Source organism: Charadrius vociferus, unplaced genomic scaffold, assembly GCF_000708025.1.
Source record: "Charadrius vociferus isolate BGI_N301 unplaced genomic scaffold, ASM70802v2 scaffold266, whole genome shotgun sequence".
Taxonomy (NCBI): Eukaryota; Metazoa; Chordata; class Aves; order Charadriiformes; family Charadriidae; genus Charadrius; species Charadrius vociferus.
In genome coordinates, this window is record NW_009649114.1 from 3,487,089 (window position 1) to 3,506,936 (window position 19,848).

The 19,848-nt window shown below is 50.4% G+C and overlaps 1 protein-coding gene across 1 annotated transcript in view; it reads left to right on the forward strand.

The window, feature by feature from the left end:
* Positions 1-19,848, forward strand: part of ANKS1A (ankyrin repeat and sterile alpha motif domain containing 1A) — an 88,788-nt gene that overhangs the window by 41,871 nt on the left and 27,069 nt on the right. Inside the window, 1 exon segment of the mRNA XM_009888323.1 lies at positions 12,185-12,251. Coding sequence (XP_009886625.1) covers positions 12,185-12,251 — 67 coding nt within the window.

Here is a 19,848-nt window from a genome sequence, read left to right on the forward strand (position 1 = left end):
CAGGAATGTCCGGCCTCGCTATCCTCACTGAATTCAGCCTCCCATTATGTTCTCTTCCACTTTGCATCTTTCAGCACTTGAGAAGCTTTTATTTATTTTTTTTTTTAAAAAGGCGTTTCTGTAGCTCTATCTGCAGTCTCCAAAGAGGCATCACTGTGCTGTGTTGCATCCTGCGCGCTGGAGAGCACCTTTGCACCGAGAGCCGAACGTCATTTTCGGCTTTGAGCGTTAGGACGTGAGAGTGTGAAGATGTCACTGTGAAGGCAGTGAGCTGATTTGATATTCTTAAAAGGTTTTTGCCTTTTATTATTGAGTTCAAAATAACCAGCGTCCGGCCATTGCACTGTTTTGAGCAGATGCGGTGTTGCCTTTGGCCATCTTGTCACGTTAACGTTGAATTTTACTGGGTGTTTGTCAAAAAAACCCATTAATATTTGGAGGGCTCTGAAACCGCAAATCCACCACGCACTGGTTGTGAAATACAAGTTCATACCATCAGTTCCTTTCCTTTTGGTATGTGTTCAGATTTGTAATTTGGGGATTTGTACAGAAACACAAACTGGAGGGTGCTATGAAGCAACAATCCCTGATCCCGATCCAAATTAGTTTCTCAGAGACCGTATGAAGCCAGAAAATGCATACGCCTTTATCACTGATGGACAGTTGCAGGATGTCTTGAAATAAATACCAAATTTATTGAGTCCTCGCGTTGTGTGTGGAAAGCACAAGCTGCTGGAGGAGGACGTAGCATGGGAACTCTGAAGTTCAAGTGTTGAAACGTGCCTCAGATGACTGCCTTTTGTAGTTTGGGTTTGAATTAACACATTGAGCATTCTGTTTTCCGGGCGTTTGGTATTTGTTATGCTGAGTTCATAACAGAGGCTGGTATCTTTTCTATACGCAGAATATATTGAGCGATGAAATATGAGGCTTCTGCTCTATGGGATGGTGAGGTTGAGAACATCAGCCGAAGCATCATAAACTAAACCAGAAGTGGTTTATGTGCTGTCACCAATCTAGAAATGAGATCCGTGGCCCGGATCCAAAGTTCCCAGGACTACATTTGCGCTAAGGAGCCAGCAGGTATTGTCCCAGATCCTTCTCCCACTCTTAGTATTTGCAGCTGGGTCCCTGGTGGACGCTACGATCCGGCCATCCCTCTGTTCCCGTATCCCACCTGGGTCTAAGCAGCCGTGCTTCCACCTTCAGCGGTGCGATATCAGTTAGTACCATCGGGTATCCATTAACCAAAGACTTTTCTGGGGAAAATGCCTTGTATCGCTTGCGTCTTGCATCAGCGGGATAAACAGCGAAGCGGGCAGGACCTAATTGCTCGTTAACGGGGCACCTGCTATATTGTCTCCCAGATGAATGTCGGCACACAGCATCTTCTTGGCTTGCCCGCTGCCTGCGAGCGCCCTGAGCGCGGGGGTGTTTTGAGTCTGTATCATGTTGATTTTTACAAAAGCTGCCTGCCTTTCTGTTGGTCTTGGCCCCTCTGTTGTTATCTGTGCTCTTGTCACATCAAACCTCGCTTCTTGGGACTCTACAGAATGGTTGGAACCTGCGGTGAGTTCAACGTGCGACCCTGGGCGCACGCCGTGCCCCTCTTTTCTGGGCTGGGAGAGCATCAAGGGCTTAGAGATGCCGCTAAGAAACGTGAAGCAGCACTTCAAATGTAGTGGACTTCATGTCAGCGTGGCTGCTGGGAAAGTGGTCTGAGGTGTCATTTCACCGCGAGTCTCCTAAACTTGAAATGAGACTCAGGAGGAGCTCTGCCAAGCGCGGTTACCGTGAAGCCTGGAAAATGTACAAGTGTCAGCTACGGGGCATTATCGCCGTTTACAGGAGTTGTGGTGCAAATTGGGTATTAATTTTGAGATCATAGAATCACAGAATGGTTTGGGTTGGAAGGGACCTTGAAGACCACCCAGTCCCACCCCCTGCCCTGGGCAGGGACACCTCCCCCCAGCCCAGGTTGCTCCAAGCCCCGTCCAACCTGGCCTTGAACACCTCCAGGGATGGGGCAGCCACAGCTTCTCGGGGCAACCTGCCCCAGGGGCTCACCACCCTCACAGTCAACAATTTCTTCCTAATATTTAATCTAAATCTGCCCTCTTCCACTTTGAAGCCATTCCCCTTCGTCCCCCTCATCACTCCATGCCCTTGTAACAAGTCCCCCCCAGCTCTCCCGGAGCCCCTTTAGGCACTGGAAGGGGCTCTGAGGTCTCCCCTTTTTCGCCTTCTCTTCTCCAGGCTGACCCCCCCCAACTCTCCCAGCCTGTCCTCCCAGCAGAGGTGCTCCAGCCCTCCCAGCATCTCCGTGCCCTCCTCTGGCCCCGCTCCAACAGGTCCATGTCTTTCCTATGTTGGGGGCTCCAGAGCTGGGGGCAGCACTGCAGGGGGGGGTCTCAGTATTCCAGGTGGGGTCTCAAAAAGGCTCATTAAAGCTGTTTTTTTGTTCAGTCCGTGGCTCTGGCACAGAGTGTTGGTGTTCAGCACCGTTGTGCAATTGCTACTTGAGTCATTTGCTCGTGCTGACCTCTTCCCTCCCCTGCGGACCGCACGCCGCATCTCTCGGGAGATGATTTCACGAGTCAGCCATTAAAAAAGAAAATCCTAAATCTTCATTAAATAGCTCTGCTTTCTTTTTCCTCCCAGCAACCCCAAAATAACTTGTTCTTATTTACTAGAAAAATCCATAAATCGGTTGGGAATGGCGAGCAGCGTCCCGTGTTCAGCCAGAGTCACCTCGTTACTGTCTGACACAGACTTTCAACCGCGCTGTTGAGGCGACAGTCAGGCTTTGCGTGCAGCAGCGATCATCTTTTTTCAGGCAACCGTACCCGCTCGTGGTTGATCTTCCCTTTGCCGTATTTGGGGTTTGTTGCCGAGGTGTCGGTACGAAGTGGAAGCATCGGATGGAATTGTTCTGTTCTCCCCCAGCGTCGTCCACTGACCTAATACACCCTTATTTTCTCTCCCTCGCTTTTCAGAGCTGTCCCGCTGGGCTGTAATGAGGCTGGTCGCTTTGTCATTGCGGGTGTTTGTTGTGCTTAAAAGGGTTTTTAAACTGCAGAAGCAGCTTGTCTGGGTTTTTTTTTTTTAATAATTTTAAACCAAATCTGCCCCATCCCTCAGTTGCGGAATCTTAGAAATAATGAAGTCTTAACCCTTGACACTTACTTGGAATTGCAGAAATTTAAAATACTGATAGCCTTTAAACCCAACTTTGTAAGTAGCTTTCAAGAATAAAATATGCTGCTGGAACTGCTATCTTGTCTGCCGAGCTGTAGCCCCAGGCGAGTTTGTACAATAGGTTATGAACCCCTTAATAATAAGGATTTATAATGGGAATCCTGAGATATTCTTAATTATGCTTATGCTGCAGGGTGTCATTATAGTGCACTAATACCATACATATGGCAGATAGCGCGCCATTTGTTTCTGTGTGTTTTTATTTAATTATAGACTTTTATCTGAATAACTTTATTGCTCAGCGTTACTGTTCCTTTGACGCATGTGCGGGCGTGCTCTACCTTATCTTCCTCGGCATCAGGCTTCTGGGCTGGTGATTTTAAGCTGCCGGTTTGGGAAGGAGCCACGGAGGAAGCAGAAGGCATTGACCCCACGCGGGGTTTTTCCTTGCTACGTGCAGAGCTCAGAAAGAGGTGGGCGATGGCGTGTGGCACCAGAAATGGTATCGTAGGGGAAGGTGAGCGTGGGAAGCACCGGGCAGGAGAGGTTTTGAGGAGAAACCCTGTTTCACCATCGCCTAACGCTCTTGGGGCTGGCATGAGCTGACGGTCCCTCCGTGTGGCAGAGGTGGGGATGCTGCTGTCACCTTTGGGTGAGCTCCTGAACCACAGAAAGCACCTCAAAGAGGAAAAAAAAAAGGTTGTTTTCTGCTGGTTTGGTTCCCAGAGGCAACATGCTGTAGTTACCTGTGTGTGTGCGCACGCACAGACACACCTTCAACTCGAAATCGTGCCGAGATGATAACATGTAGTTATCATCTGTTCAGGCTGCCCGGGTATCAGGGGCTGATGCAGTGAGGAGCCCATGCAGAGCAGTAGAAGAAAGCAATCTGTTACGTCTTGTTCTGTTCATACCTGATTTAACAAGTCTGAAGTTGTTATAGTGATTTAAGGGGAAAACACTTCCTTGGAGTTTTTCTTCAGCACCCGCGAGTTAACTCTAAAAGCTGTTGTTTTCCAGCATAAGAGCATCAAAGGGGCTCTCCTTTGTTATATCAAGCCATATTTGGATTTTAATGGTAATATTTGGCTTCTTGGAAATAAGCTTCCCCCAAAGGAGCGCGTGCGTGTGTGAGGGAGGTGTTGGGAAGAGCGCGTGCTGCGTGGAGAGGTTGGCCGACGCAGCCTGGTGCCGTAGGCGCACTTCCAACCACCTCAACACACCTCAACACACACGAACCCACCCTCCTGCTCGGCCGCCGGCGTTTCAAAGTGGGGAACCGCACGTTTGAGTCCAAACGGAGCTGGTCTGTGGGGCTCCGAGCCTGGAGCTTGGTCGGGGACGTGGGACATTGCGTCTGCGGCGCTGCCGATCCTTGTCCGAAGCCGGGGGATGCTCTGGTCTGGGAGGGGATGGAGGGAGGGGGAAACCCTGCTTGTAAACCGGCGGGGGTAGGAGAGCTGTAGCTCTCAGCAATATCTGGTCATCCAAATGCTGGCGTGCACCCGTATATATCTTCTTTTTTTTTTCCTTCTCTCAGGACAACCTTGCTATGTCCTTGGGAGTCGCTGATGCCGCATGCGGAGACTCGAGCACAAAACTTGTGCGTTTATACTGCTGGTCACTGTAAGGGCTTTGCAGCCGTTGGTGAGGTTTTACTAAGCCCCTTCCAGAAAGCTCCAGGAGCATAAAGACACCCCTGAACATGGGTGAGTGTCGCGCTAATGGAGCGCCGCTCGATTTTTGGGCTTTCTGAATGAAGCTTCCTTTCCCTGCATGCAAATGAGCTGCTGCAGACAGCTTGTGTTGCATGAAGCTGTCTTTTATTTTGGTGATAAAAGACCCCAGGACTTGTTTAATCGTGCTCCGTCTCTCTCAACGGACTGGCTGGCTCCAGACGTCAGCGTTGGCTCTGGGGAGGAAAAACTGGAGAGATGAATATGGGCACGGCGGCTTCACGTCCATCAGGGCAGGGGAGTGGAAATGCAGCGCATCGAGGCTGCGGAGCGGAGCCTCTGCCGGACCATGCGTGTCCTCCGAGGATGAGGAGGAGGAGAAGGGTCCCTGGAGGCTTTGACACCCGCCTCCTGGCACCAGTGTCTTCACAGAAGGTGTGGGACCCGTCCATCTGTGGGTCTCCTGCTGGTCATGCAGGGTGGTATTGGGGGAAAGGAGATACGCTGCATCCTGCTCACGTGGAAAGCCGTTAGATGCTTCTGCCATGAGTGCGGAGGAGTTACTGCGAGGTGGGGAATTACTTTGCAGGACTCCGCTGTTGAAACGTTCTCCGTCTTGCCGGCAGAACAAACCTCAGCGTCCAGCCTGTCCTCCAAGCTGGCTTGGCTTTTACCGGCCTTCTACAAACAAATACCTTTTTCTCCATTAATCAGAACTCAGTCGCTCGGGATAGTTTGTTTTAAGATAAAGTTCTGTTTTGGAGTAAATTGCCAGTTGCTATGTTTTCGTGGCTGCCTGCCTGCGTGGAATTGCTTACCACTTCCCCAGCCCCGGAGTGACTCTCAGCCGCACCCAGCTCCTTTTTTCGGGGTATTTTTATTCTTCGGCATAAACGTAGGCAAATGTGAAAATAAATCAGTGTGCTTCAGTCCTGGTAACTGCTCTGCAACTCCTTCTCATCGCACCCCGTGCTTCGGGGGTTGCTGAAGGGCTCTCTCCCATCCCTGCAGCCTTTCCTTCTCCCAGAGTATTGAACTTCGCAATAGTTTGGCTGCTGTCTTGGTAGGGTTTCAGGCTTCAGTGGCTAAAATATCTTTATAGCGTGGTGCCAGATACCCCTCTGGATTAGGAACAGCAGATATGACTGTATTAATTTTGGGAGGCAAAAGGATTTTGTGGCTTTATTTCTGTGGGTGTCAAAAAATAATATTAATAAATCAACCCCCCCGCCCAAACCCACCCCACGACCTGCTCAGGGCCAGACGCTTGGTGCTTCAGTGGAAAAAAACAGGTTAAGCCAAAACAAATCGGAACTGAGTGTTCAGGCTACAACTAAGTCTGAACCGCAACGCTATATTTAAACATGGTATTTTTGTATTTTAATAATTAACCACTGGGAAAGAACAGCCTGAAAAACTGTAGCGTAGGCTGTTTTCACGGTGTCTTCTCTTCCAGCCCCATCTTAGCGCCGCAGAGAGCAGCTGAGGAGTGGTTGCAGAGGATGGGGATGCTTTAAAGCGTTCATTCCCTCTTGTCGTGGTTTAGGCCAAATTGGTTACTGGGGACCTGGAGGACCCCAGATGGGACCGACAGATGCTCTCCTCTACCCCTCTTCAGAGAGAGGGGCAGAGGAGGAAAAAGAGACTTACGAGTTTAGAAGGAACTAAACTACTTTAATGAAATATTAATAATATTATTAAAAAAATAATAATGAAATATATACAAAACCGTATCAAGCTCCCGAGATGACAATCACGACACCGGCTGGCACTGGGGCAGGCCCAGGCTGGACTCAGGAGAGCTGACCTTTCGATCCCTCAGCCTTTATACTGAGCATGAGGCAGATGGGATGGAATACCCTCGTTGGTCAGTTTTGGGTCACCTGTCCTGTCCGCTCCTCCCCGCAGGTGGGACCCCACTATGCTTTTCCACTTCCGACCCTCCAACGGGGCAAACAACAAAGTTGGTTGGCCTTGGTTGTTATAGCAATAAGTATAAGCAAGAGCCTCGCTGCACACCATGCCTGGGCATCAGCTATAAACATAGGTCTTATCACCCTGAGAGAGTGAACACTGTCTGCACAATGTGCTGTTAATTTCAGTTGTTAGAGAGGCCCAGCTAAGAAGCGAAGTTACTGACCAAAATTGGTTCTGTTTTACCTCAAACCAGGACACCTCTTTAGGTGTGTGTCCTTCCCCCATATCCTTAACTTTGCAACCTCTTAACGGTTAAACCAAGCTGATCGGCCATGAAACGGTGTTGGAGTTGGTGTGTGACTTAGGAGAGTGTTTTCTCTTCGTGGAGAGCCGAGGGCATGAAGCGGGATTATTTCCCTTTGCGTTCATTGTAATACAGTTTTGACTGTGCGTAACCGTGACCTCCTCCGGCTCAAACTCATGTTTAGCAAAGGATGGGTTGTGAAAGGTCATCCTTTGCCACGTGATTATTTCATTACCGTTCAGTTTTATATAGCACGAGGCAGTTCTCTGCTTTTGAGGAAAAGCTCGTGGGTGTGTTCGCACCGAAGAAGCACCTGCAAGTCCTCTCCGCTGTGTTTTGAGCGCAGAGCTGTCAGTGCCGGGGACCAAACCTGGAAAGCATCAAATCCCTCTCGTATTAGGGGAGGGCAGCGCCATGGAGAGACGTGAACTTGGCCTGGCACCCAGAGCTAATGTGCGCTTTGAAGCCAACTATGGAAAAAGGGATGCAGGGAAGGAAGGAAGCAAATCTTTCACGGTGTCGGACCGTGGCGACCTGCCCTGGGCAGAGGATCCCATCCGGTCCTCGGAGAGCGGAGCGGGTCGTCATCTGGATTCACACTGTCCTCTTCTCTGCAGCTTTTGGGCACCTGTTACCTCCACACGTGGGGGAGAACTTGATTTTAGAAAACTCTTATCTACATTTAAAGGAAGTAATTAGTGTGGGGGGGTCCTTTTATCCTGCACCCTCCTCTCCAGGGCCATACTACTGCAGCAGGCGTTGCTTCTTCCCCGCGGGAAACGCAGCAGAGCAGCCGACCTTTCTTAAAATCAAGTTAAAACTCTCTCTTCTTCATCCTGCATTGTGAAAGAGCGAACCTGCAGGTGGGGAAGGGTGGGAGAGGGCTCCCAAGCACGGAGTGTGATGGGGGAGGGCGAAACGCTGGTTCTACCGATGCAAAAATGCTGGGAAATAAATGGGGTTTGGGGTTTGTTTTTTTTTGTAATGAGCATCCGCTGGGAGGGCGCTTACCTGCCTCCCGCCAAACAGCGTTCAGAGTCGTAGCTCTGACCAAAGAGGGGCTGCAAATGTGGGGTTTGAATCTGCCACCGAAACATGCTCTTGTGCTCTTTGCCTTCCCCAGCAGCGCCGGCGGCGGTTCCCGCACGTCGTCAGAGCCGGGTCCCGGCACAGCGTAAGAGATCCGCGCGGCGCTTTGCCTCTGTTGCTGGGAGACAGTCGGGGGGAGCCGGGGCTGCTTGAACAAACACGCTTTTCTCCTCCTCCTCTATTCCCTCTCTCCCCACCTATTTCTTCTCTTTTTTTTCCTCTCTTGGTGACTGGTTATAGAAAAAGCTGGTCTGGAACCAGGCGATTCTTGCTTCAAGAACCTCTCAGATCCACTGAAGTAAATGTCTTTTAGATAAAGATCCCAGACAGTAGGTAGAAGAGCGGCTCCAGCTTAGAAATACACCTTGTAATGAAGCTAATTGACATAAATCTTCAAAGCTTAATGCCTTTAAACTGCTGGAGCTTGAACTGAATTGACCTCAAGACCCAAATTCTGCAGCGAGCCCTCGGGGTTGTGGCAGTATCCCAAAAATCCTGCTCGGGTTGGGTGCCTGTCTGCGGAGGGGGATAAAACAGTCCGTACCAAAGCCCTGGGTCTGATTTGGAAACGAGACGTGTTGTGCACCATCCCTCTTTTTCCCTCCAGTCCTGCATGGCCTTTCTGTGCTGACGATACGTAAGGGCACCGTGAAATTCCAGAGCTTTGCTGGGGAACGTTTGCTGCTCCGGAAGGGCGAAAACAGATAAAACCAGGGGGTTCTTGCCGAAATGGTGACTGGTAAAAACATGCATTGTGAGCCCTGGGTTACCGCTGGGTCCCAGTCCGTAACCTCTGCTGAGAAATAGGAGGCAATCAGTGCTTTTCAGTTACTTCACGTTGGCTGCAGGCTGGAGCAGAAGCTGCTGCATCGCTCGCGCATCCTTCGGGCTCCGTCACAACTAATGAGAAATGGGGAAGTTCTTTACAACCGAGCCCGTGGAGAGGAGCTGATGGAGGGAAGGTGACTGCCACAAATGCCTCCAACGGAGGGGAACAGTTAAAAGGCGTAATTGGGGTCGGAGAAAAGCTCAGCATCGCAAGGCAGACTTTAAATTCAATTTTTTTCCTCTTAACTGGTTCTGGTTTAGCTGATCCCACATTTCTGTTGCTGATAGTGCAGAGCTGCCGATTTACACAGGAGCCTTAGGTTAGCTGACAAAAAAAAATCCCAACTTTTTCTGGCAGCTCTCAAAGCTGTATTTCTGGGGCTTCCTCAGTCAGCCACAGTGAGCGGAGCCGGCGCGATGGGATGACCCGATGACGAGCTGTGTCATTTCTGTCTGAAGCAACAGCTGGGGATGTGAGCGGTTGCAAAATGAACCACCCTGTCTGTGTTTGATTTTTTTTTTTTTTTTTTTTTTTGTCATTTAAGGGCTGCCTCTGTCTACTTGCAGTCGGGCTATTTTTTTCTTTTCTGTGGCCTCATTTTTTTTTTTTTTTAATTTTTTTTTTTTTATTGCATCTTTTTAAACTTGAGCATAAAACGCAAAATCCCATTTCTGGTACAGTTAGCTCACGGGTTTTGATTAAAGTTCTGAATGACTTGTCTTCTGCAAGTAAAAGCTTTCACGTCCCGGGCTATCGTATCGATTCTCCTTTGGTGTTTTTACCCTCCTATGGCACCGGGGATCTGATCGCTCATCCTCCCCCTCTGCTGCCCCTCGGCCCGGCGTTTGGTGGTGTCCGGGCTTTGTCCATGCCCTGCCCGGCCCCGGCAGCCCCACGGCGATCCCGGCACGGGGCTCGGCTGTCTCCCAGGGCTTTTGGCAAAGGTCGTGCTCGAGCTCGGGTTAGGTCTGGGGGCAGAGGAGCGATGAGCGTTGTTGCCAGAGGTCCTGCGGGCAGCGTGCCCATGGCAGGAGCTGCACATCCAGCCCTTTCACAGCCCGTCCTTTAGCTGAAAGCTCTTTTCAGGACATACTTCACTTTTCTTCCATGCATGTTTGAATTTGGATTATTGGGGTTTTTTTCAGGCTGGTCTTCAAAGCTCCCAATAAACTAATATTAGCTGCATTTCCAGCCCAGCAGAAGTGCTCATCTTCATGGTTTTCTAGGGGCAGAGGATCCGCATCCTTTAATGATTCTTCTGTAGATGGCGTGAATGCCTTCTCCCTGGTGAGGTTGAACGCTCCCAGTGCACTGCGGGGCTGCTCCCCGCCAGCAAGAAGGACTTCATTGGAGATCTGACTTGGCAGGAGCCTTTTAAGACTGGCTGGGGCTTTTTGTTTCACCAAAAAGAACCTCTCCCTAGTGGAGTTCAGCTTCAAACCGCCGTCGATTTTGATGGGAAGTGGAGCTCTGGACTCCCCGCGGGGTTTCCAGGAGCCCCATTCGCCGGCCGGACACTTTGGGGAGCTCCTGCAGCTGCAGCGAGCAGAGCATCGCGCTGGGATGCAGGCACTGCACAGGCGCCTGGGGGACGAGGTCTGGGAAAACTTGGACTCCTTCCCTAAATCTGTCCTTAAAAGACCAGAAAGGGAAAAAAAAAATAATAAAAAAAGTAGTGTAAGAGTTGAAGTTTATTTTCCCCCCAGCTCTCTGTTGCCAGTCAATGTATCAAGCAACTGCTCTGAAGTGCCTCGGAGGAGTATTTTCTTGGGAGATTTCTGTTCAGGAATCTCTCACTGTGGACTCTCTTTTCTTTTCTTTTTTTTTTTTTATTTTTTTTTTTTTTTTAGTTTCCTGCTCGGTTATAGATTGAAGACTGGGGTAAGCAGCCAGACCTGAGCCTCTTCAGTGTCTCATTGCTCCATGGAAAATAATGGGCTTTCGTGCTTTAGATTATTGAAAATTCAGAATTGACTAACTGAGGTGCAATTTATCACATCTTTCATCTTAACAGAATTAATCTAGTAATTGTCGCTGTCAGTTTTCCCTCTGTAGCACTGTATTAGAAAGTCTTGACTTACAAATTCTGCTCAAGGATTGTTTTTGAAAAGTTTCTATTCTCATTTAAGGAAGTATCCTGTAGGTTGTATGAAAATTACAACTTGTATTAATTTTTTTTTTTTTTTTTTGTGGCAAATGCAGTCATTTATACACAACTCTTAAGTGGACTTGAAAAGACACCATCTCAGGCAGTGGTTTTTACCTTTTCCCTTAATTGCATGAGGTTTGCCTTGAGCTATTGACTGGGAATCGCTTAAATCAGGGGATGAAATTGTCTTTAGCTCCCTCTCCTGGGTAGTTAAGGCATTTGCCCCCACGATGCTGCCGCTTTTGCAGACTTGGATCTGTTCTCAAACTATTTCTAAGCATCTCTGCTCTCAGTGGAAGCGGTGAGGAGCGCAGCGTCCGTGCGCAGCGTTGGGAAATGTGATGCTTTAAAAAAAACCCCAAAACCAAAACAAAAAACAAACCATCAAAAATACCCAACAAACCCCAGGCTGAGGTGACGCCAAGTTTACTTTGTACGCTGCGAAAGAGTGAGCGAGAAGCGGTGAGGAGCGCAGCGTCTGTGCGCAGCGTTGGGAAATGTGATGCTTTAAAAAAAACCCAAAACCAAAACAAAAAACAAACCATCAAAAATACCCAACAAACCCCAGGCTGAGGTGACGCCAAGTTTACTTTGTACGCTGCGAAAGAGTGAGCGAGCTGCGCGCGTCGGGCTTTGCTGCTGGTGGAGGTGGGGCTGCATGTTTGTACAGGGTGAGCCGAGGAGTTCGGGGTTCCTTTCCTTCTCCCCGGCTTTGTGCTCCAGAGGGACGGTTTCGTTGGAGCTGTGTGCTCTCAGGCACTGGCGAGCCGTGGAAGGGAAGGCTCCGTGGATTCCCAACCTCTCCCCATCCCTTCCAAGTCACCCATCCTTACGAAGACTTTTCCAGGCGAGGTGTTAAGGGTACCTTGTCTGGGTCAGAGGTATCTTAACATCCTTTCCTGGATTTCTTCGGCAGTCACGTGGCGGGTGAAACCCCGGGGCTGCCTTTACCTTTTCCTCGGGCTTTATGAATAATTCAGCATGTGCTTTTTTTTTTTATGTTTGTTGTTGTTTATTTTCAGATTGAGAAAATCATGAGTTCCATCGGCGAAGGCATTGACTTTTCTCAGGAGCAGCAGAGGATCTCAGGTAGCGTACCCGGCTCGCGTGTGTCCGTCTTGGTTGTGCTCTGTACAAAAAGAAGGTGCCGGTTCCTGCCTGTCGCACTCCCGACCCTGCTGCGGCTCCCAGAAGGGAAGGGAAGGCTCTGGCACAGCAGGAGCAGACCTCGGCTTCCCAGCGTAACGCTCGGTACTGGTACCAGCGATTTTAATTCAATACTCCCTTAGGTAGATTAATTTAATTTTATAGAACGCAGCTCTCCTGCTCCCTGCAGGCTTTCGGGGGAAACGGGACCAGCATTGCGGCCGGTACCCCCAGCCTGATGGAAAAGTGAGGGGGAGAACCCCAGTTACCCCAGTGTTGATTAATATTCACCCAGTGACAGCAATGGGTGTGTGTAGGGGGTCTTGTTTCTTGTTGAGACTGCCTGTTTATAAATTGTGGGGCGTAGTAGAATATGGTAAATTTTGAGGTGATGTTTTGCATCTTCGAATAGCTTTAAACAAAGGCTTATTGTTGAGAATTGTGGAGTTTTTATGGTGCCTTCCAATAACTGAAGTGACTCCTTATAGTCCTCCTATGACTCCCTTTAGGCGGAGATGAGAGTTGCTGGTTTGTGGGGGGGGTCTGGGACGTTCCCTGCGCGCTTCTGCAAGCTGGCGGCAGCAAGATCAGCTCCGGCATGGCTGACGCGGCGCCCCTGCTCACGCAGCCCCACGACCACTGCGTTCTCCTACTTAAAACTTCCCAACTAGGCTTTGCTCGATGTGTAGGGGGAAGATCAGGTTTTCCGCACGTACGAAAAAAATTGGATTTGCAGCTGAAAGATGGTGTCAGGACTGCAGCCAGTATCCCAGGGACAGAAACTTCTACTGATGCTGGCTCCTGCACTTACTGTTGTTCTCGACATAGCCTCTGAGAAAGTCGAACTGATTGCTTACAGTTCTCCTCTGCCTTTCCGAATATGTTTGTCTCAAGTTTCTCTTCTTCTCTGGTGGATAGCAACAAAATTTTCTTTAAGCAGTCAGTCTGAAACGGAGCCGCTGCATATTTGTCTTCTGGCTGGTCTCGCAATCCCCACGACAATCTTGCTTTTGTTTCAAATACATAATGCAGTAGCAAGATGTTCTTTTTTTTTCGGGCTTTTTTTTTTTTTTCATTATGGAAGTGCGGGTCAGTCCCTTTGGAAAGGAGCAGAACCTCTCCACAGCCCTCCACAGTCTCGTATCTTATTCTTTAAGGCTCTCAAAATCCTTTCAGCCCCGGGAGGATGGGGTGGGAATTTTGTATTTTGAGTTGGACATCGGGGTGACTGTAGCCAAGCTATTAAATATCCGTGTTACCTCCACGGCGGTTCACCCATCCCGGCTGCACGCTCGCTGCTGGGCATGTTTGGAAATAAAGCTGCTCCACGGGCACGGAGGGAGTTGTGGGCTCGGAGGTGCTGTCTGGCTGCTGGTGGGGCTCGGGGGGGTTCGGTGTACGTCGGGTTGTGTGAGACGGTGCCCTTTAGGGGCTGTTTGTATTTCACAGATTAAGGAGCATTTCTTGGGGACAGGGAATGCTTGAGCAAAGCCTGCGCGGGGCGAAGGGTCCTGCTCGGGCGGTGTGTCTCAACTGGAGCTTACCGAGGGCCGGTTTGAGGTTGGTTGCAATAGAATAAGGCGTAAAGAGCAGTTTCTGCCACCCAGCCTCTAAAACAAGCTGTCTGGAGCAGCTGGAGTATTGCAGCGATTTTCAAGCAAAAACCTTCTTTACCAGAATATTTTAGCATTTCTTCTCCAACTTTCCACCTGTAAAACTCTAGATGCCCTATCGTTGCTTCAAATCAGATAAAACTCATCACAATTTCTTATTTCTATATATTTCACCTACCTACTTCTATGACCTTGAAGTATGTAGTTTTATTAATTTTATAGCAAAACTTTATAAATAGTGTGTGAGATGATTTAGTTGTGTGTTTTGTCTTCGCTTTTTCCAATTTCCAAAAAACAAGATGAAGAAGGAATCGTAGTGTCATTTAGTGCATTGATTTTCCTCAAACAGAGCACCGTCCTCCCCCAGCCATGTTTGCAACCATTATAACTCTTATCTCCGCAGCGCAGCGTCAGAGCTGAGGGAGACGATCCCGGGTTAAAACACTCCATTTCCATAAGTGTGGTAAGCAGAGACGGCCGGAACACGGGGAGTAACGAACCCTGTGCCGAGTTTGTGTTCAGGATCCGGACCACAGCGCTGGAGAGAACCAAATCTCAGTTAAAAATCCTCCTCCGTTGCTCCTGCAGTGACGCCATCGGCTCTGCGGGATCCTTTTGTCATTTTATCGCTTTTTTCCTATACTTTTTGTGCCTCCTTTGGAGGAAAGGAGGTGTGAAGGGGAGGTGGAACTAGTAGAGGAAGGAGGCTTTGATAGCGGTGCAGATGTCCCTAGATGTGTCTCCATGCCATTTGCAGAGCCGGGGAATCACCGACCCCTTTCCCAGCCGACTGTCTCAATGCTTTTACCTTTCTGAGTTGCTCGGGAGGTTTATTTTAATTCTTTTCTTCCCGGGATGCAACTTCATTCTGGAAACCAGCGGTTGGAGGAACCCGTCCTCCCCGCTGCTGCAGGCAGAGCCGTGGGTCCTCGGGAGCGCTGTCTCCCGCACGGAGCCGAGTCCCTGACCAGCAAAGGAGGAGATAATTGCTTGGCTTTAATGGTGCCTTTTGAAACGGAGCTGTTTGTAGCGAGACACAGCGTACAGGGCGTGATTAAACGGATGCCGATGAACTCTGCCATCTGGGGACCAAAGGTGCCTAAACGTCATGTGCTGCTCGAGCGTTTTAGAAAATCTACGTCTTGGAATTGTTGTCATGGGAAACACTTTCTGATGGTGAGACCAGTTCAGCTGTGGCAGTGCCGTCCTTCTCGCTGACCAGGTGCCACCGTCCCAATAGCTGGGAACAGTCCTGCCTGTCTGGGGACACGGCCATCTCCCGATGCCTCTTGGATTTCTCCACAGGGGGAAGGATCGTCCTCCCCCGGCCGCTTCTGTTGGGGCAGCGGCTGTGCTGGGAGCGGGACTGGGGTGATGCCAGTTGTGGGTCAGCACTGTGGTCGTGGTGGCCGTGCTCTTTGGATGTGGTAAATCTGCCACGTGCCTCAACGTGGGTGATGCTAGGCTTTGTCTGAGTATTCCTGTGGGTACCGATATCCACTAACCGAGGCTGCGTACAGGTCAGGCGCTTCCCCCCCCCCGTACTTTAGACACGAATTCCCTTCTCTGCCTCTAAATCAGGAGCAAAGACAAAAGAAGAACTGGAGAGCTCGTTTGCCTTTGCGGCAGCGTGATGGAGGGTGCTGGAGAACTGCCACCGGGAGGGATTCTGTCCTTTTAAATCCTTCACCTCCAAACTGCTGCATCTGAACCGCGCCGGGTGGGCAGCGTCTCCTCTTGATGAGATGCTAATGTGTACCCGCGCACGCAGCTCACGCTTCCCGTAATAAAGCTTATCCCGTATCCATTTGTCACTTGGGTTTTCGCTTTGGTGAGGAGGAATCCGCCGTGCCTTCCCAGTGGGAGTTTAACCTGTGCCTGCCCTGGATACTACGTACTGATTAGGGCTTAGGATTTTTAGGGTCAAATGCCTTTGCAGAGGGATGCGAAACAGCGCGTGGGTTTGGGTCTAATGTGATGGCAACTGCTTTTAGCATCCTGCTTTGTGACAAGCCCTCCCCTCCCTGAGCCGGTCCGTAGCCGTAGCAGCTCGTGTGATGGATCGATATCGTTAGTGGAGAGGTCTAACATGGAGGGGAGAGGAGGAGCCAACGCTTCAGCAAAAGCTGCCGTTGTGCGGGGAGTTTTCAGCAAAATGGACACCCAGCGCTGGAAGCAGGCGGCCCCCGGAGCTGCCTCGTCCTTAAGCCATGTGTTTTCCCACGGGCTGCGCTGCGTTACGCTTGGGTTGGGATGCCTCGTACGCACGTCAGCTGCTGTACGTATTCCCGGTTTCTCCGTCCTTTCCTATGAGCGCCGCTAGCCCGGGAGCGGGCAGCGCTGTGCCAGCCCCTCGCCGGGAGGGCGAAGGCTGTCCCGGGCTGTGCGCGCCCTCACGTTTTTGTTTTCTAGCAGCGTTTAGCTTTTGCTCCTCAGGACGTCGCAAGGGCTGTTTTACAGCTTCAGGTCGTATCACAAACGCGCAGGGAGCCGCAGGGAACTTTCCAAATGCTCTCACATCCCCAGAAACGGGCGAGCTTTGAGGATATTTGGGGCTCCTGACTAGTTTGGTGTCTGGAATTGTTAGTTCGGCTGGAAAGGTGAAACGCCTTGCTTGGCAGCTACTGCAGAGATATGTACGTGTGGAGTCTGCTTACACATGCAGTTTTTACATAGAACTGACTGGGACGGTTGGGACAGGGAACTGCTGGAGAGAGTCCAGCGAAGGGCAACTAAGATGATTGAGGTATTGGAGCATCTCCCGTGTGAGGAAAGGCTGAGAGCACTGGGACTCTTCAGCCTGGAGAAGAGAAGGCTGAGGGGAGACCTTATTATTACTTACAAATATCTAAAGGGTGGGCTGAAGGAGGATGGAGCCAGACTCTTCTCGGTGGTTCCCAGTGACAGGACGAGGGGCAATGGGTGCAAGTTGGAACAGAGGAAGTTCTGTTCAAATCCACGGAGAACCTTCTTTACGGTTGGGGTGGCAGAGCAGTGGCACAGGCTGCCCGGGGGGGTGTGGAGTCCCCTTCTCTGGGGGTTTTCAAGCCCCGCCTGGATGCAGTCCTGAGGGATGTGCTCTGGGCAGTTCTGCTTCAGCAGGGGAGTGGGACGAGATGATCTCTAGAGGTCCCTTCCAACTCTGAAAATTCTGTGACTGGGGTCTGGGGGGAGCAGGGACCTTTGGGGTTGTGCTGGAACAAGCCCAGGCCCTGAGACGCTTGATTTTGGGTCCCTGCTGTGCCTGACTTCCCCTACAAATCTGTGCAAACGGCTGGTTTCTGTCCCATCAGGCTTTTCCCCATAAAACAGGGTAACAAAACTTCCATGTCATGGATGAGCACATTAAACTTTCTGAGGCCCCCGGAAGATAAGACAATTCGGTACACCCTGGCGTCTTTATACAGCTCAGAGCTTGAATCTGTTTCTTGGCCAACTGAGGTTCGACCCTCTCATTTCCTGGCAGAGATTGTAAGAAAACCTTCCAAATGTGTTTCCTGAGGATGGGGTGGTATAGGCGGGAGGAAAGGAGGAGTCTATCCCCGATGCGTGTTGGTAAGTGCTTTTCGGAGGTTGGGGAATCAAGGAATCTCTTAAAGGATACCAGACCCCATCTAACCTCTGCCTTAAAGGAGTTTTTTTGGCCTGGGGACAGTTCAGTCTGTGTCTCTCTGCACGTTTGTTTTGCAGTCATGCATTTCTTCAGCTCCAGCAACCCACTTTTGATCATCTCTTCCTTCCAGAGGTGGGTCAGAGGGCTTCGGGGAGTCCAGGTCTCGCAGCAGAAGCTCAACCCCACCGCGCTGCAGCGTCTCGCCTCGGGCAAGAGACCTGCGTGTGGCGCCCTGGCTTACGGCGATTTGTCAGGCGGCGTTTCTCTCCCCAAAAATAGAGGAGACGGGTGGTCTCTGCTCGATAAATCAGCCGGCTGCAGGCAGGAGGCGTGCTGCACTGGCTGGGGAATGCATCTGGGGCTTGGGGAGTTAACTCTGCGGCTGACGGGAGACATGAGGAACGTGCTCGGTGTTTTACTTGACAAAAGAGGGAGAAATTTGTTAGCAATCTGCATTTGGCTAATTGATCTTAGTTCCAGTAAAGTCGGATGCCGGCTGTATTTCTTGCATCTGATGGCATTAAGGACTACATTCTCTGTGCCTATCCATCTTGGCTAATGTGCTGCCGGAGTTTATAGCCCCCCTCAATGGATTGAAGCTGATGATCGTCCCCAGCTGTGGCAATAACTGCCTGACTGGGTTGCCTTCTGTGCTGACTTTGTGTGTGGACGGTGGTTTCATCAACGCTTGCTTGGACTTGCAGATATTGCTTCCCGGAGAAGCTCGGTCACGTGTCTTCAGGCCACACCAGGTTATGTTAAACATTTCCCAGTTTCTGTGAGCAAACGCGGTGATGCTTTTTGTCCAACGTGGCCCACCTACTTATTTCTTCCTCCAAACAGACTCAAACTTTGCACCAAAGGGCATTATTGAAGCAATAAGTTGTGAAAGGAGCTTTCTGAGCCCTGGTAGCCCTCTCCCTTTCCCGTTTTCCTTGAAGCGTGCTGTCTCACTTGAAAAATGTCTTGCAGGAGGAGCTGCATTGCTTGCCTGGCTTTTGTTTTGCAACTTTTAAATGCTCAAGTTATTTCTAACTAGACTCTAGTGATGTTTCCCCACTGCCATGCGCAGACCTTTTATAGGCAGGATTCCTAAAATGTGGAGCATAAGGAGAAATGGATGGAGCTGCGAATTAGGAGTTTGTTTTAAGCAGAAGTTGAGATCAGGCTCTTGCTGGGGGTCACAGGGACTGGGATTTGCTCCTGTGTCATCCTCTTAACCTGCAAATAGTCAGTGTATTTTGGACCTCGGCGTTTTCAGCCTAGGATGTTTTGGGGCGTCTGTTCTCCTCTTTTTCTTTTTAAAGTGAACCCCTCCATTCATTTCCCTCCAAATACCCACTCCCCCTTCATTTTGTCTTGATGTGTAGTGGTTTTAAAACCAGAAAGCCCGCACTTGGTGTCACTGTAGGTTTCCCTTTAAAAGCAGAAATACATTTATGAGTGTACAAAAGCCTGAGGAGAGTAAGTAATTTTTTAAAAACGAGATTCAGGAGCTCGGAGGAAGGCAGTGCTGTGGTTTCATTCCCCCTGCCAATACCCCGACTGCTTCCAGAAACGCTGTAGTAGGCAGCGAGCAGTCTCCTCACCTCTCTCTCGATAAATTAATTCTGAGCCAGCCACAAATCACTTGGAACTGTCAAAGCAGACCCGTAACGTCATTTTTTGCTGCAAACCCGAGCCGTGTAGTCCATCACTGAGTAAATATTGAGAAGTCAGTAATTTCCACTAGAGAGTTATAAAGCTGCCGTCTCCCTCCCCTCTCCTGCAGCTTCTGCTGCGAAGGCTGCTCGCTGTCGTGCGGCGGATGGAAGAGCTGGGAGGGGTGAGAGGATGAGGAGAAGGGAGGGACAGGCGATGCGAGAGCAGGAGACAGGACTGAGAGTGGAACGGCAAGCCTGGAGCTCGCTGCCTTCAGACAAAGCCCGCCGCTGCAGCGCTCTGCAAGGACGCGCGATGGCTTGGTGAGGGGACACGGCGGCCGGCGGAGCAGCGAGGACGCAGGGAAGGATGGAGAAGGGAAGGATGGAGATCCCCGGCGAGCAGGAGCTTGTTGCGTAAATTCCAGGTTTAGATGCTGCCCTTCTGCACAGGCTGTGTTAGGGGAGGGAGACGGAAACCTTTTGTGCTCTCGGCGTTTCTCGTGCTGCAGTGTGCACTAGAAAGACGGGGCAGCTCTCCGGAACGCGCCGAGCGCGGTTCGCCTGGCAGAGGAGCTCTCCTGCGGACCAGAGCAGCCGGATTCTGTACCCCAAGATTTTCCAGATAACAGCGTGAGCTCTGCCTCGTGCAGCCATTGCAGCGGGGGGTGGGG